Source organism: Sminthopsis crassicaudata, chromosome 5 (genome assembly GCF_048593235.1).
Source record: "Sminthopsis crassicaudata isolate SCR6 chromosome 5, ASM4859323v1, whole genome shotgun sequence".
NCBI lineage: Eukaryota > Metazoa > Chordata > Mammalia > Dasyuromorphia > Dasyuridae > Sminthopsis > Sminthopsis crassicaudata.
The window spans coordinates 209,422,068-209,440,280 of record NC_133621.1 but is presented as its reverse complement, the minus strand read 5'-3'; the positions used below and the strand labels follow the sequence as shown (position 1 = coordinate 209,440,280).

The 18,213-nt window shown below is 38.2% G+C and overlaps 1 protein-coding gene across 5 annotated transcripts in view; it reads left to right on the top strand.

Annotated features, from left to right (window-relative positions):
• The window catches only part of RASSF3 (Ras association domain family member 3), a 90,384-nt gene that overhangs the window by 68,303 nt on the left and 3,868 nt on the right, over positions 1-18,213 (top strand). For 4 of the 5 annotated variants that reach the window (XM_074269736.1, XM_074269740.1, XM_074269738.1 and 1 more), the window contains 3 exons: positions 5,933-6,040; positions 13,519-13,762; positions 15,502-15,611. In XM_074269736.1, the coding sequence (XP_074125837.1) occupies positions 5,933-6,040; positions 13,519-13,762; positions 15,502-15,611 (462 nt within the window). Of the gene's footprint in view, positions 1-5,932; positions 6,041-13,518; positions 13,763-15,501; positions 15,684-17,269; positions 17,365-18,213 lie in introns of those variants that run through there. The other variant, XM_074269739.1, reaches the window with a different exon arrangement.

Here is an 18,213-nt window from a genome sequence, read left to right as displayed (position 1 = left end):
ATAGGCATTATTTCTTCCAAATACAAATTCTGTCCCTTCTTCTATTCAGATTGCACAAGTAAGTGGTCCAGTCAGCAATAGCATTTGGAGTATTGGGGGAAGATCCCTTTCTGATTTAGGGGGAACAAAGGTATTTAGCCTTTTGAGGTGGTTTACCCAAAAAACGGTTTCTTCAGGTCTAACGGAGACAATATCAAGAAAATTAATTAAAAACAACAACTACCACCAGTAATGGGAGGTAGCTGAGTGACATAGTGTGGATAGACACCAGCCCTGGAGTCCAGAGATTCTGAAATTCAAATTCTCCTCACTTATTAGCTTTGTGACCCTGGGCAAGTAAGTTACTTAACCCTGATTGCCTCCAAAACAAAACAGAAAACTAGGAATGAAAGATTTGTACTTTTCAGAACTCAAATTATAAGATAAAAATCACCAAAATTATTTTGAATTGGAAAAACCAACCATTAGAACAATTTTGTTAAGAAAGAATCAGAAATAATTGAATTCACTAATTAATCACTAATAAATACAAAAACATAAATGACCTATAGATGAGCTCCTTATTTGCTTTCTATACTTTTAATTTTTTATTTTTGCAAATAATTAAATTTCCTCTAAATTTTGAAATCTTAATATCTTTGTATGACTGAGGATACTTAAGCTGGAATGTATCTTTAAAAAACCTGGAAAACAGTCTGGTAAAAATTAGGCTTGATTAGAATCTTATGTCTTATAACACAATAAATTCAGAATGGATATATGATTTAAATATTAAAGATTATACCATTAAAAATAATTAGGGGCAGCTAGTTGGTATAGTGGATAGAGCACCAGCGCTGAAGTCAGAAAGACCTGAGTTCAAATCTTCACCTCAGACACTTAACACTTTCTGGCTGTGTGATCTTGGGCAAGTCATTTAATTGCCTCTGCAAAAATAAACTTTAAAAAAAATTAGAAAAAAGTCAGATCAGATACATTTCATAAAAGTGTCTAAGAGGGGAATTCTTTCCAAGATAGACAGATTCAATTACAAAAAATAAAGTAGTGGCTATTTGAATTTATTCTCTTTATATTTATTTTCTCTAGGCTTGCGTATGTACTTGTTTATCTTCTCTTTAACAATATAAGCTCCTTTTGAGTGGGGATTTTTCCATTCATTGTCTTTCTATTCCTGGGGCCTATCTCAGTGCCTGAGAATATAGTAGACACTCAGCAAATACCATTTCATTCATTAAAATTTGAACACTTTATAGTTTCTTTCACTCAAATACTTCCTTTTATAGTCAGTATATTTGGGTCTTTTTTTTAGATTTCATTTGCTTTTTAGTGAATGACCCCAACTTGGTTTCTTGATAAGGAGCAGTAGTAAGTAGAATGGGTTTTTGACACTTTATCTCCCTGTTTTGGCTTATATCCCCAGAGTCAAGCATAGTATGGGCTTCAGATTTTAGAGAGACTTTAGAGATTGTTGGTCCAGCCCTGATTCAATTTGTAGTGTTTTTGATCGGAAGACCTTTATTTATTTATTTATTTTTGATTTCTGGGAGAAGGAAGGACATTTCTAACCCGGTCAATTGATTTATCAATTATCTACTGCTGTCAGGAATACAAAGTAAAACATTACCTGCCTTCATAAATCTTACACTTTAATGTGGGAAATAATATGTATAATACATATGCGTATATATAGAATGTATACAAATCAAGCGCAAAGTAACCTGGGAAGAAAGATCTTAGAAGCTCTGGAGACCAGGAAAGGCATCCTGCAGTAAGTAGTACCTGGACTGGGTGAAGAAAACCAGGAATACCTAGAGGTACAGGTATGGAACAAGAGGGTAGACAGAGAAATGGGATGGGGTGTCTTGGAGAGACTACTAGTATGGTAGAATCATGAACATTTCAGAAAGGGGAAGTTGAAATATATATAGATGAGAAAGGTAGGTAGGAAGGGACCTATACTGTAAAGAGCTATAATTGCCAAATAAGGACTTTATATTTGGTTCAAGAAGTGATTAGAATTTGAATACATAGTTAGATCTTTGCTTGAGACTTTGGCCACTGTGTGGAGGATAGATTGGAGTAGGGAGAGACAAGTCAGGGAAGTAGTCTAGATTCAGAGATAATGAAGGCCTTAACAAGGATGCTGGCCATGAAAGCTTATCTGAGCATTCTGGGGCAACTTTTTGGTTATACTGGGTGAGTGAGAGTGGAGTCAAGGATGACAACAGTGTTGCAGAAATGGGTTCCTAGAAAGATGGAACCTTGAATGTAAATAGAAAAGATTGGAAGAGGGATGAGTTTGATAGGAAAACTCATGAGTTCTGTTTGGGGCTTGTTGCTTTGGAGATAGATGTCCACAGCATCAGTCCTGGTGTTAGAAGGAGCCGAGTTCAAATGTGGTCTCAGATACTTAGGGAGGGAGGGAGGGAGAGGAGGAAAGGAGGAAGGGAGGGAGGAAGGAGATGTCAGTTCGAAATATCTAATAGGCAGTTAGTGGTGTAGGACAAGAACTGTAAGATTTTTAGAATCTATCTAATTCTCTTTCAATTCACAGATTAGAATATTGGGATCCAGAACTGGGTCCCACAGAGTGATTTAGGAACAATTTATCAATAAACATTTATTAAGCGCTTATTATGTGCCAGGTGCTGTGCTAAACTCTGGGACAAGAAAGGAGGTAAAAGACAAGTCCTGCCCTCAAAGAGCTTATGGTCTAGGTGATAAGACTATATATAAACACATACATATACACGATTGGAAATAATTAACAGGAGTGTGAGTGATAGGGGAGAAGACATTGGAATTAAGAGGGGTGGGAAAAACTTCCAGGAGCACAGCAGGAATTAGAACCCTGGGCTCTTTTTCTTTAGTTACTCCCACCCTTTTCATTGATCCTCACCATCCTGGTAAGTTTCTCTTTGTTATTTCCTATAATTATCAGTTGACTTATGCGTGGGAATACCCAAGCCTGATGTTAACATCTAAACAAAAGTATCATTCAAAGGGATAAACAAGTTAGGAGGAATCATTATTAACACAGATAATTGAATATTAATTTGGATATATTTTAGATTTTAAATAGAAAAACAAAACATCAAATGAGAAAGGAATTAACCAGCTCCACCTTTATGAGCCCTACCTGGCCTGGGCCACCAAGGTAGACTATTTTGATAGTGCTAGTTATAAAAACCTTAAAAATACAGCCATAAATGGGAAACCCCAAAGAATTTCAAATGTATGCCCTTCTTTCCTTCTACTCCTCCCCTTGGGAGCAGAATTTATTCATTTTCAATCACATTCCTTTAGCACTGTTCGTTGCTACATGGTAAGCACTTAAAAAAAAAAAGTTAAATTGGATGGAATAATGGTTAGTCCCAACCCAGCCTATAAGGGGCATCTGATCCATCCCTGTGGTCTGCCCTTCTTTCAGCAGCAATGCCAGTTGGTGGTCATTGTTCCCCATCTTGGATTAAGTCACCTGTAGTTAGTGTGTGTGTGTGTGTGTGTGTGTGTGTGTGTGTGTGTGTGTGTGTGTGTATAGTCCAAGAAGTCTTAAGAAATGATGTAAGTAGAAACAAAGCCTTCTGTTCCCAGGAGGAAGGAGGAAAAAAGCCTTGCTTTCTGCTTCCTCTGTGACAGAGAATGAGTGTTGCTCAAAGGTGTTGTAGAAATCCTCACTAATAAGGAGACTGAGTTTTCTGACCTGGGCACTCTGGGCAGCTGTTTGAATCCGTAGCCTTTGTGCCTGACCAGAGACTCCTGAAAAGAAAGTTTGGGGGAGAGAGAATGGCTGCCAGAGATTGTTTATGGGCATTCCTGATGAAAGCCATGGAATGAACATATGCTTTGGAGTTGGTCTGATTTCCCCGGAGTTAATCCAAGGGCTGACCTTCCGTGCCTTAAGCAAGGTGGTTCCCACCCAGTCTTCCCTTCGCAGGGAATGGGCTGGCGCTCCCACTTGGTTCCCCTCTCCAAGTCTTAACCCCGAGCTTGAGAACCGAAGGACAATTTCAGACTATATATGGTGCTGGTGTGAGTATAGCACTGTAGTAGAAATCCTCGGTGTATTTATAACCCTAGTTGCTGCACGGAGAGGATTGAGAACAAATGCCAGCTTGGATAACATCCAGCTGTGAGGAGTGATTTGTACAAGCGTGATGAGTCTGGGTTGTAAGAAACAAGTGTTCAAAAGCTTCATGATGGGGCAGGTGGGGAAGAAACCAGTTTAATAAATCTAATTTTAATTGCTCTTTATACAATCAAACTGATTATTTTTAGATGGTCTCTGACCGCTTTTTTAATCTCTTCATTTTCTTTTATCCCAATTCTTTTTGTTTTTAAATTGGGAAATCTTTTCTCTTGAGTTTTAAAACCTTACCCCTGGCAGTCTGTGAGGGGTAGAGCGATTGTGATTACATTTGAATCATTATTTAATGCTTTGGGGATCTCTATAATCAGCACAAATAGTTCACATATATTAACTCCTTTTGTTTTCACTATGGTATAAACTGAATTCCACGAGTCATGAAGTCCTGAATCCTCTCTTAGATACTGAGTAGCTGTATGATCCTAAAACAAGTTATTTACCCTTTGCCCTCCTTATCTGTCTAATGAATAATAATAATAATTTTTTAATCTTCCCAGCTATGAAGTGTTAAGTGTCTGAGGCTAGATTTGAATTCTGATGCTCCTAACTCTACAGCCACTATTAAGTCCATTGCACCATCCAGCTGCCCCATGTTTTATAAATCTTAAATAAGTGTTACTTTGTTTACTGATTTAGTTCAGTGATTTTTTTAAAGAGATCTTTAATTTTAGTGATTTCCCATAATAATTGATTATAAGTTTACTGAGAATTGCCATTTTTGGGCTTGTTTTTATAACTCTAAGTCACAGTGGGGCGGCATAGTGGATAGTGTGATCTTTGGCAAGTCACTTAACACTTAACCTTATTTTCATCCGTTTCTTCATTTCTAAAGAAAGAACAGTAAAAACAACTGAACCTAGAGTCAGGAATACTTAGTTCAAATTCAGGCTCAGACACTTATTAGCTGTGTGACCCTGGCAAGTCACTTAACTCTGCCTCAGTTTCCCCATCTGTCAGATAAGGCAAAAGGGGAAATGGCAAACCACTCCAGTGTCTTTGTGAAGAAAACCCCAAATGAAGTCACAAAGAGTCAGACACGATTCAAATGACTGAACAACAGTAACAAAAACACATTTGGCCTTCAGCATAAAAATACGGTTTACTGGGAAAGGCACAAGACTCCAGTTTCAGTCCCAGCTCTGCTTCTAACTTGGTATACCCCTTGGATCAGGCTTTTACCTTCTCTGGGATTCATTTTATTTATTTGTGAAAGACAGGTTTATACTAGACCTTCTATAGGCCTGTAGCCTGTGATCTTGATTTCTGATTATATGACTTCCTTGTAACTTGCAATTCAAAAAAATTAAATTGCTGTCTGCACATATGATTAATCTTCAGTGGATGTTTATTTATTCCCCATCCTCCGATCTTGGAAGACAGGAGGAGGTCCAGATTCATGAATTCTTCTTGGGAGAGGGGGTTCTTTTGAAATATTGCCTTAAATATCCTATGGAATGGAAATTGTCGGTCTAGATCAGAGAAGGAAGCGATTTAGCGGCCTCCTTCTCCAGAGCTGATTCTCCTGCCAAGAAGTGACTCTTTTAGGCAGGAGGGATTTTGAAACAAATGCCACATGTGTCAGTGTGGTTTTAGGGTCTGTTTTTAAATATGCAGAGCAGGTTGACGGTCAGCCGATGAGAACTGCAGCTGGGTTGGGGTGGGTGGGTGGAGTGTGTTTCAAGGTTAAGTACACCAAGGTTGTTCTCCCTGGAATGCAAAGGGAACCCCAGCTTATCGTGTTTTCTCGCATTGCTAATGAGTGGCCCTGATTTGTTTCTCTTTTAGGATGTTGAGAAAGAAAAGGAAACCCACAATTATCTCAGCACTGAGGAAATCAAAGAGAAGGTTTACAACTACAATTTAGCTGTTACAGACAAACTGAGGATGACGTTGGTAAGAATCCCATTTTGACAGTTTTGGTTAATGTGAATAATCCGAACATTTTGGATCTCAGAACAAAAATGAGCAGTGGTCTAATGTTCAAAGCAGACGTGCCGTGGAGGTTGAGGCTTCACACTGGTTCGGTTTCATGGGTCCGCCTGTTGGCCTGCCCTAAAATTGGGGAAAAGACCTCTTTTGGGGTTCTCTTAAAAATCAACGCACTGAATTAAGACATGGACTTTTAAAGAATTTGCAGTTCATCAGAGAATCATTAACAACGAAACTGTTCAGTGGCTGGTGAATCAGTTTGTAACAAGACCTCCAGTAGTTTTATCTTGCAAAGATATACTTGAAAGTGTCAGGGAAAGAGATATTATGCCTGAAATTTGGAATGTGATCGAGTTGCAATTTCTATTATCTAAACGGGGCTTTTGGTGTGTGTGTGTGGAATATTTAATGCTCCGCTTTCAGTGCATTGCTTAATCATTCATTTTCACAGGAAGAGAATGAAGAAAGATTTCTTACTAGATGAAGAATGGAAAGCTTTCTGCAACATTCTGCCTCGTAATTGGGTTTAGAGTTGTTATAAGAACAAGGGGTGGAGATTGGGATGAGGGCTCTGGGTCACAATAAATTAACAATATTTAATCAGAGTATTTGTCTAGCACCTGCTATGTGCTTTGAGGCAGCTAAGTGACTCAGTGGAGGCAATGCTTCCGGAGTCAGGAAGACTAATCTTCATGGATTCAAATCTGGCCTCAGACTCTTAGCTGTGTCATTTGTCATTTGTCCTCAGTGACTCCTTCATATACTTGTTTGTTTTTCATATTTAAGGGTTTCCCTTGGTTTCTGTCTCTCCCCTCCCCCAAAAGGAACCTATATTGACCAGAGTAGGATCACTGTTTATATATATACATATATACACATTCACACACACACACACACACACACACACACACACACACACACACACACACATGTTTGTTTATAAACAAACAGGCAAAGTTTGATGGCCTAGCATACATATTTACCTCAGCTTCCTCATCCGTCAAGTGGACTGGAGAAGAAAATGGCAAATCATTTCAATGTCTTTTTGCTAAGAAAACCCCAAATGGGGTCACAAAGAGTCGAACATGACTGAGAATGACCAAACAACTATGTACTAAGCAAAGGGGATACAGAGTATAATAAAAAAAAAATAGAGTATCCCCTAATCTCAATGAGTTTATTTTTTATTGAGAGAGATTTGTAAATACATATATGAATATACATAAAATAAATATAGGGAAAGGGCCTGAACCCATGATTTCATTGGAAAAGGGAACTTCCAGGTGAAGAAAGTTCATCTATAAAGTTCAGCACCTTCTCTGCAGTTTAAAAAACTACTCCAAAGAGTTTTTGTTTATGTGAGTTACATCTATCAGTATTGAGTATTATTAAGAAAATAGTTTTGACTTCATGGATCTTGGAGACCTGGACCCCCTGAGGTCCCTGGATCTCAGTTGGAGACCACTGTTCTAGGCAACTTTCTAAACTTCTAGAAGTCAAAAGTTTGGAACCTCTGGTCTGGATTTGGTGGGGGCGGCTTTCTGGTTTCAAGGCCTTCTCTGTCCACATGCATCACTGCCTTTTGTATGTAACAAACTTTTAAAACAAAATACAAGGGCTTGGGAGGATCAAGAAAGTCTTCCTATAAAAGATGCTCCAGCTGCATCTTGAAGAAGGGAGGAGAATCTATGCAGCAGAGGTGAGTCAGGAGGAATGGCTTGTGTGAAGGCAAGAAGATAGTGAGAATGTCATGGAAGAACACAGAGAAGGACAAATGAGTTGCATTGCAGAGCCCTGGAAGGATGGTATAGTAAGTTCAAACAAAATCGGTCAGGGTCATGTTATGAAGAGCTTAAAAGCTAAATAGAGGAACTTACATTTGATTTGGGGTGGTGAGGATTCATTGGAGTTTATTGGCTATGGAGTAACACAGTAAGATCCATGATTAGGGCAAAGGACTCTAGAAGTTGAATGGAGGGATTTGAATGGATTTGAGTGGGGAGAAACTTGATTCAAGGAGGCTTAATTAGGAGACCATTGCAGTAGTCCCAGAGAGAGGTTATGGTAGCTTAAGGGAAGTAATAACGGTGTGAGTTGATTATAGGGGTAAGATACAAGAGATCCTATGACTTGGGATGGAAAATGCCATCCATATCCAGAGAGAACCATAGAGACAGAATGCAGATTCACTTTTTTTGGTCTGCTCTTTCTTTCTTGTGGTTTTTCCCATTTGTTCTATTTTTCTTTCACAACATGACTAATATGGAAATATGTTTAAAATGATTATACCCGTATAACCTATATCAGATTGCTTGCTGACTTGAGGAGGGAGGAAATGAGAAAGGGAGAAAGAAATTTGGAAAGCCAAGTTTTTAAAAAATGACTGTTAAAAACTATCTTTATATTTTGGGGGGAGTACAAGAGATGCTGTGGAAGTAGAACAGCAAAATTTGTCTATTAATTGGCAGAGAGAGAGAGAGAGAGAGAGAGAGAGAGAGAGAGAGTGTGTCTGTATAAGGCTGATCATTAAAACTATTGATACTGATGAGATGAGTAAGGGGAGGGTTTCAGGACATGGAGAACACCCAAAGTTAGGGGGCATGATAAGGATGATAAAGCAGCAGCAGAAATTGAGAGAAAGCAGGCAGTTATAGTTAACAGAAGAACCAGGAGAGAGCAGTGTCATGAAAACCCAGAAAGAGGAGAATGAGTAATTGAGGAGGGGGAGAAAAGCGGTCAGTTGCAGTGTAAGAAAGCTGAAGACTAACATTTGGCATTAAGAGCAGGATTAACCTTGGAAAGAGCAATTTCTGATAAGGGATGAGTTCAGGAGCTTGATTGCAAAAGTTTGAGGAGATAGTTTTTTTCTCTGGCATTGAGAGAGAAAAGAGAGGAAAGATTGAGGTCTGTAGCTTGCGGGGATAGTGAAATCTCCTATTTTTTATTTTTTTGTTATTGTTTGTGGGAAGTTCCAATAACAAAGCAAAACAACTCAGTCCAGCTTCTTCCCTTTCTCCTCCCTCCTCTTCTCCCCTGCCCCCCAAATCTCCTCCTCCTTTTGTTCACATGTGGGAGCTCTGTCCAAAGGAATATACATTTTGATCACCTATACTTTGCCAAGTTATCTTGGTGTTTGGAGACTATATTTTTTTCTCCATATTTATTTATTCTCTCATTATTTTTTGAAATACTAGGACAATTAACTCTTTTGTCTTATGTAGTGTTCATTTATAATATACCTCTGGAATATACCTTTGGAAAACAGGTTTTGTTTGATAAAGCCCATCATGATTTAAAGGGACAAACCTGACTGTGCCTTTACACCCTAATCCCTCTGGCTGTCACTGATTGGTCAATGATAGGCCCAGCCTAGGTCTCACTTGCTCATTGGGTTTTAATGGCTCTGAGTGAGTTGTAAATAGCAATTGTTTCTGACCGAGACCACTGGAAAGTCAAGTCATCACCCTCCTGATGTCATTGATCCTCTTATAGAACTAAGGATGAACAAAGGATGAACATCCTTTTCTTTTCCCCTCCTACCTTCTTTTGATAGTATAATAGGCCCCTGAAGCTGCCTTTTATCTAGCTACAAACTAGGGCTTAATTTTGGATTAGCCCATTTCAAGCTTGTGCTATCAAATTCATTGCCCTCTTTGATAAAACCTTTGGAACCATGGCTACTCTTCCAAGGACATGAACAAAAAGAATCCCAATTTTATTCTTTATTTTTATAGGCCTTATAAGTACCCAAAGGATCAGAAATCTACAGCTTGGAAAGACCCCAGCAGTCCTCTGAACCCCCTCCACCTTTCCAATCTCCTTAAACCTATCTTACCACCCTTACCATGTGCTCTAATTCAATGACACTAACTTCCTTGCTATTTCTTGAAAAAAATACTGGGTTCTTCTGTGCCTCCTGGTTTTTAATCCAGCTAAAATCCCATTCTCCTTCTCTCCCTCCCTACTTCCTTCCTTCACTCCTTCCTTCCTTCCTCCTTTCCTCCCTCCTTTTCTTCTTTCCTTCCTTCCATCCTTCCATCCTTTCCTTCTTTTCTCCCTCCCTCCCATTGTTAAAATTTTTCAGTTCATTTAATAAATAGTAATATTTTACCCCAATTATATATTAAAACAATTTAAACTTTTTTTTTTTAAGTTCTAAGTTCCAAATTCTGTCTTCCTTCTCCTCCTTCTCCCTGCCTGAGATGGTAAGTGATCTGAAATAGATTTTACATGTGCAATCCTGTAAAACATTTCCATATTAGTCATTTTGTATAAATAGACTCAAACAGAGAAAGAGTGAGGGAGAGAAAGAAAGTGGGAAAATAGCATGCTTCAATCTATATTCAGATAATATCAGTTCTTTCTCTGGAGACATAACATGTTTCATCATGAGTCCTTTGGGATTGTTCTTAGATCATTTTATTGCAGTGACTATCCAAGTCTTCACAGTTGATTATCATACAAGTATGGCTGTTATTGTGTACAGTGTTGTCCTTCTGCCCATTTCTCTGCATCAGTTCATGTAAGTCCAAGTTTTTTTTTTAAATAATTCTAATTGGCATTTCTTATAGTGCAGTAATATTTATCATATTCACATACCACAGCATTCCATAGCTTATTTGGCCATTCCCCAATTGAAGGGCATCACTTCAACAAAAAGACCTGCTATACATATTTCTGTACAAATAGATCTTTTTCTCTTTTTAAAAAATCTCACTTTCTACAAGAAACCTTCCTTGATTGATTCTAGTGCCTTCCCTCTGTTGCTTATCTCCAATTTATCCTGTAGATGGTTTGTTTGTATGTTGTCCCCCGTTGGGCTTTAATTTCCTGGAAAGCAAGCCATCTTTTGCTCTTTTGGGGTATATCTTTAGGGCTTAGCAAATACTTATGAACTGATTCTAAACCACATGAATTGGACCTGCAAATTTGTAGACAAACAATGAGCTGTAAAGGAGGGGTTAGTCAATTATCTTTCTGTTTTGTTCACCTTTAAGTGACTCACTCACTTGACAAAAATGAGTCATTATAAAATCAGTCTATTGCAATTATGAGATTCAGATGTCTTTATAAGATAATAGGGGGAAACATAGTGTTTGTTAAACCTAAAGATCCCAGTTATTGGGGCAAGAACTAACTTTTGGACAGTAGCTGCTGAGAAAACTGGAAAAATGGTCTGGCCAAAATTATAGACAAACATCTCATATTTGTATCAAATCAATCAAATTGGAGTCATGATTTAGACATAAATATCATAAGCTGATTAGAAGAACATGGGAGAAAATTACCTGTCAGAACTGTGGATAGTGGAATCTTGGACCCTGTTGGTACTTCTCTTTAACATGTGTTGGGCTGGATGAGTTTATGACAGCAACATCAGTGCCCTTAGGATATCCCTCCTGATCCCTCACGATGGTATTCCAGGCTTCTTACTCATTGGGACAGGGTCCTATTCTCCTTTCTGGCTTTCTGGATCTCTGTGCTTCCACTTGTCTCCTTGGGGATGGAGCCCCAGCTTTTTGCCTTTAAGGCTAGCCCATGGGTTGTATGTTAAAATGAAAAGATTTCCTTGGTGACCTTTATTTTACTTGATCCATGGGAGTCCTTATTCAGTGATTTCTGCACAAGAAAGGTAATAATGCTTTAAAATGAGAGATTCTTAACCATTTTGGTATATGATGAAAGCTGCCGATCCTTTCTTAGAATGTTTTTGAATGCATAAAATAAAATACTAGAATTGCCAAGGAAATCAATTCTATTGAAATCTGTTGTTTTTGAAGTTTTTTTTTGTTTTGTTGTTGTTTTGTTTTTAATTCATGAAATCCAGGTTTGAAATTCCTGTATCGAGGCCGCCAAGTGGCTGTAGGGAAAATCATGAAAAGGAGACATTGAGTAGTTGAGAACAAAATGCATGGATTCCATTTATTCTTTACTTTTTTTCCCCCTCTTGAGGATCATGGCCATATGTCCCCATAAGCCTTCTCCCTTTCAACATCTGCCTTCCATGTGCCTCCCGAAGTGCCTAATGGTTCTGTTTTCCTCCAGCCTGGCAGAAATTGCCGTAGGAAGAAGCCTCCCATTATCTCTCCTTTGCTGCTACTCTCTAAACCAGTAGGCTCTAACCCTTCCACCATACACTCAAAAGACCTTAACTTAATCCAGCTTACTAAATTTCTTTTTAGCAACCCGACAAATGAAATCGTAATTCCATTCGTAAATTATGAACAAATGTTTATTATGATTTCCAGAGGTTAACTTTTGCAGTCTTAAAAAAATGTTAATCTTGAAAGTTCATCATAACCTGTTTCATGTTGATGAAGGAAGAAATGATGTCTTAAGTAAAATGGTAATCCATCAAGTGATCTTTTCCAGCCTCTTGGGCTTTTACCCTTTTTGTTAGGATGTCACAAAATTTAAATTGTGGCTTTCTTTTTTTCTCCAAGGGATCATAATCTTTTATGATAGGGGTGCCTCCTTTGTGTACTGAGCCCAGATAGTTCTCATTAACCTTAGTAAATCTCATGGTTTGACTAACGGGGATTTGAAGGCAGGGATTACCTTAAAAATGGGTCCAGACTTCTTCCATGCGGCTCCAGCAGCATGAATCAGTAGGTCTTATAGACATAAGTATATCAAAGGCAACAGAGACTCTTCTACAATTTCCCCATCTGCCTAACAGACTTGGTTGATGGACTGTGTGCCCTTCACATGAAGGCCGCCCATTGAAGTCTCTTCTCTTTTTTAATCTTGAGCTAGAATTCCATTGATTTGGGGCAGTGGTCCGTAAACTTTTAAAATAGGGGCCAGTTCACTGTCCCTCAGACTGTGGGAGGACCTCACTATAGTAAAAACAAAAACTCTGTCTCCGCCCCTCAGCCCATTTGCCATAACCCGGCGGGCACATAAAAGTCCTCAGTGGGCCACATCTGGCCCGTGGGCCGTAGCTTGAGAACCCCTGATTTGGGGAACTTGCAGCATGGAAACTCATTTAGCAACTGATCTAAGACCGCAATCCTATAAAATTGCCAGGAGCAGTGAGATATTAAGTGACCTGTTGGCAGCAGTCATACAGCTAGGATGAACTGAAGGCTACCTGAGTCCATGGCCCACTCTCAACACCATCCCCACACTTAGGCCTTTTCACTTTAGGGGAAAATCTTTAGAGATCATCAACCACCAAAATACAAGAGCAGAAGTATTCTGCTTGATGCTAGCTCCATCTCCTATCTTATTTATTTTATTTTTTAGTCGTCCATTTATTTATTTATTTTGGATTGTTTTAATTGAAGCTTTTTATTTTTAAAACATATGCAAAGATAATTTTTCACCATTGACCCTTGTGTTCCAAGTCCCACCCCCTCCTTCCCCTAAATGGCAAGTAATCTAATGACTTCCAAACTCCAGGGCTTGACTGGACCATGTTCTTTGTCTTCCTGCTACAGAATTCCAATGGGATTTACACTGGCTTCATCAAAGTTCAGATGGAATTGTGCAGACCTCTCAGTGTGTGGACTTCTCGGAACCAAGAAAAGCATGCCTTCATTAATAATGGCTGCATGAATACACTTCACATCAGCAGCACCAACACTGTCCGGGAAGTTATTGAGGCCTTGCTCAAAAAGTTTCTAGTGTCTGAAAGCCCAGCCAAGTTTGCACTTTATAAACGTTGCTACAAGGAAGATCAAGGTATTCTGCTGTTTAAATTCTTGTTTCCTATTCTTGGGCCTTCTCATCATCATCATTCCTGCGCCTAGGGAACCTTCAATAGCTCCTCATTGCCTGTTAATATTTCTTGTCCATCCTTATCTCATGCAACTTTTTTCATTGATCAATAAGGACATATTAAGTACTGATGATGTGTCTGATAATGTACCAGGCACGGCAAAAAAGAACCATTTCTGCCCTAAGGAGTAGTCTTTCCATCTGACAAAATCACATATAAGATTCTAGAGCTAGAAGAGATTTCAGGGATTACTTTGACCCCTTCGTTTTACAGATGAGACAGCTGAGGGCCTGGAGAGTTTAAATCACTTGCCCAATCACAGAAAAAGGAAGTTTCAGGGATGGGAGGAAAATCCATGTCTTCTCACTGCAGTGTCAACACACTGAGTTCTGATGTGCTGGCTGTGTGCTCTTGGGAAGATCACATAACTTCTGTTTGGCTCAGTTTCCTTCATTGTAAAATGGGGATAATAACAACCCCCAACCCTCCCCAGGGTTGTTGTAAGGATCAACAGATATTTAATATTTCACATTAAATAAATATTACTTAAATACTTTATATATTTAATTTTAATATTTATAAAATTCTGACACATCATAGTGCTGTATAAATGCTAGCTAGCTGGGGATATCATCCAGCTAGTCATTGACTCAAACACACAATACACATACATACCCACAGAAAGAAAATACACCCCATATATTCAGCGCTTTCCCTATTGTTGTTCAGTCACGTCATTCTGATTTCTTTATGACCCCGTTTGGGATTTTCTTGAGGATATACTGGAATGGTTTCCTGTTTTCTTCTTCAGCTCATTTTACAGATAAGAAACTGGGCAAATAGGGTTAGGTGACTTACCTGGGGTCTGACAGCCAGAATCTGAGGCAGGATTTGAATTAAATAACGTTTTACCTGGATCCAGACCCAGCCCTCTTTCCACTAATTCACCTAGCTGCCCAACCCTTTCCCTTGTGACATGGGATAAAACAGCTCTGGAAACCAACAATTCAGTGCCCAGTTTGAGAATATATTGTTGGATATTCTGGACCAGAAATCCCAACAAACACAGCTTATCCCCACTGTTCAGTTTGACTGTAAGGTGTCTGTAGCTTCTCTCTTAGATTTTCTCTCTTTCTCTAACTTTCTTGGTTTTATTTGGAAATAGCTGTAGGAAATTGACTTCCACCTGATTGTTGCCCATTTAGGAAACTCTTTCTGTCCCAAGAACTCTACACTTGTCATTATTCCCCCTAGTGCTAGGAAGAAATAGTGGGCATCTCAGAAAGTGCCAAGAGATCACAGGTGGCTCAATTTTTTCTCATTTAGAACTCCACTGCTCAACCTAAGGGTGTTAGTTACCCAGTTAAAATAGTACATGGTTGTGGATGCATATGTGCTTTTAAAATGAAAGCTCAGACCTTGAATAGGGAAAGATTTGCTTGATGTTTTTCATACACAGGATCACATTCTTTTTAAAAATTTTCAGATTTTTTTTCCTGAAAATTACAAGAACAATATTAACTGTTCTTTGCATTATTTGTTTTTATCTGACTTGTTAATTTTCCCATGATATTGATCCATTTATTTAGTACTGGCCAGTTGTACTAAGGTAGAGAAAGGTGTAGGGGATAAATTTCTTTGGGAGTAGATTCTAGTAAAATGGATAAATAAGCATTCTATAAAATGGATCTATTGTTTCTAGTGTACACGTGCAAGCTGTCAGACCGAGAACACCCCCTTTACCTGCGTTTGGTAGCAGGCCCAAAGACAGAAACTCTGAGCTTTGTTCTACGTGAACGTGAAACCGGAGAGGTAAGTGGTATTCCTTATTATTGTTTTAGGATATGCCATCCCTATTTATTATTTCAGTGGTAGTTTACCTTTGTAATCAAGTGCAAGAAGTGGGATAAGAAGACAAGGATAAACCCATTGTCAATCTTTGATATTTTGGGGTAACTTTTTCTTTGCCTAATATTTGGGATGGGTGATGGGTGGGGAGAAACAGTATTTTTAAAAAGATCTTTGAAAAGCAGGCGACATAGTAATTTTGTTGCTCTCTCATTAAATTTAATGTTTTTACATATATACATATATATACATACATACATACATACATACATACATATATATATATATGTATTAAAACAAGTTCACACTTTCTTATACCCTCATCTTTCCTGTATTCACATATTGAAATGTTTGTATTTGTTAATTAAATCATGATTGAAAAAATACATTTTGGGGGGTTGGAGTTTTGTAGTCGGTCCCCAAAGATTTCTTACATACTTTTAATGTTAGCTTAATTTTGAAAGTTGACAGTTGCTGTATGTTCATTCCTAACAAAACATTTCCTTGCTAATTTATTGTAAACAGAGGAAAAAGTGTTTCCTGCGTCTTGGGCCCAGCAAGACCCAGAGTTAAACAATTTTTAAAAACATTTCATAGGTTAATAGATTTTGAGTTGGAAGAAGCCCTCAACTTCAACTTCAACCCTTCATTTTTATAGAGAAGGAAATTCAAGCTCAGAGAAGCATGATTTGAACTCTGGCCCAGCCAGTGTTCTTTCTGTAATACTGTATTGCCATGAATGATTAAATCATCATGCTTGTACCTGTGTACTTGGCACTTCCCTCCAGGGACAATGCCTTTTGGGCAGTGCAGTCTGAGTAGAAAAACTTTGCAATGATCTTTAGACTAGTTGCTAGATCCATAGTTAACAAATCTGTCTGTCCCTTAATCTCAGTCTCCCATCTGTAAATAGGAGTAATAATGTATTCTGGGCAGGATGATGAAGAGGAATGAGAGACAAAGATGAATGAAAGATGTGAGATGATCTATTCAGCAGTTTTGAGCTACCAAGAAGGAAAAACTGCTTTTATAAATTATTCATGTTACTTTTTACTTCTGTTTCTGCCACTATTGAGGCTTCATGAATATAAACTGCCATTGTTCAGAAAAGTACTATTTTGGAATTCTAATTTGGATTTTTAAAGACATTTTGACCATGTATTAACATTTCCCCTGAAAGCTCAGACTCTAAATACTTTGCATACTCTTTATAGAGTTTTAGAATTGGTATTGTTCTTTTAAGTGATCCCATATGTTAATTTAATTTATAAACTTCTAAGGAGGAATCCAGCTTTAGCTGGTTTCAGAATGTCACCTCACACGTTGTGAAGAATTTAGTAAATGTTTATACCATAAGTTTTTAAGTGAACAGTTATATCCTAACTGCTCTATTTGATTATTTTCTGACAGGGGAGGGGGCTTTCAGAAATGATTGAGAGAGATTATAGGCACTGATTCTGCAGTTTATAATAGTAAGGACCTGGGGTAATGAGAAGTGCCTTGGTTAGAGTCACATAGCTGGTTTACAATGTCACACTGTTTCTCTTAACTATACGGTATTTGAGATTTCTCTTCTTAATAATTCAAGATCAACTGAAAGTTGGACAGATGTGACAAGTTAGTAATATTGGCTTATTTGTTCATTATTTCCTTCTACATTTATTAAGTATAACATGCTTTTAAATCCCATTTGTTTTTTGTTTTTTTTTTTAGTCTTGTAATAAGATGAAATATTCCTTGTACCTGAAATCCTCTTCTCTTTGTCACTGCCTGGCCTCAGTTTCCCAAAAAGAACAGTATAACTCTCAACTTCAGGAAGCCTTTGATTAATTATTCCAGTGCCATCACAACTCTTAGGATCAGAGCTTTCCTAGAAAGGACCTTAGAGGTCATCTGATTATAATCCTCATTTTACATAGCTGAGGATACTGACTCCTAGAGAGATTAAATAGCATAGTCGGTATTTGAACCTTTCAGTCATGAGAATGAACCCCCAAATCTGAATTTATTAGGGTATTTGATAGAGGAGGGTGAACTATATATTCTGTAGGATTTAGCTCAGGGTACCTGCTCACATATTTAGTTAACCAATTTTACCTAGAGAGCTACGTGAAAGCTAGGTAGATTGAGATAGATTATCAGTGAATGTAAACATTTAATTAAAAATGGCAAAGGGAAAACACAAGGGGAACCCCAGAATACAAGCTTAGGCGGACCCAAACTTGGCTGTGGGTTTAGGTGGATCCAGGGCAGTTGAAGCTGAGTTTGAATTCATGAAAATGAATCTTGGGGATTTGGGGTCTGGCACTCTATTCCTTGTCATCTCCTGCATTTCTGGAAAATTATTGAGATCAGGGCTACATTCTGAGTTCAAACAATTCCTAGATATAATATTAGTATGATGATAGTAATAAAGGATGAAGAATAATCCACAAACCCAGGCCCTCCGATTCAAAATCTGGCTTCCTCTCCCTATTACACCATATCTTTAGAGGCAAGATTTTTTGTTGTTTGTTAATTTGTTGTAGGGGAAGGGGAATATCTTTATGTCTTCGGTGTTTATACA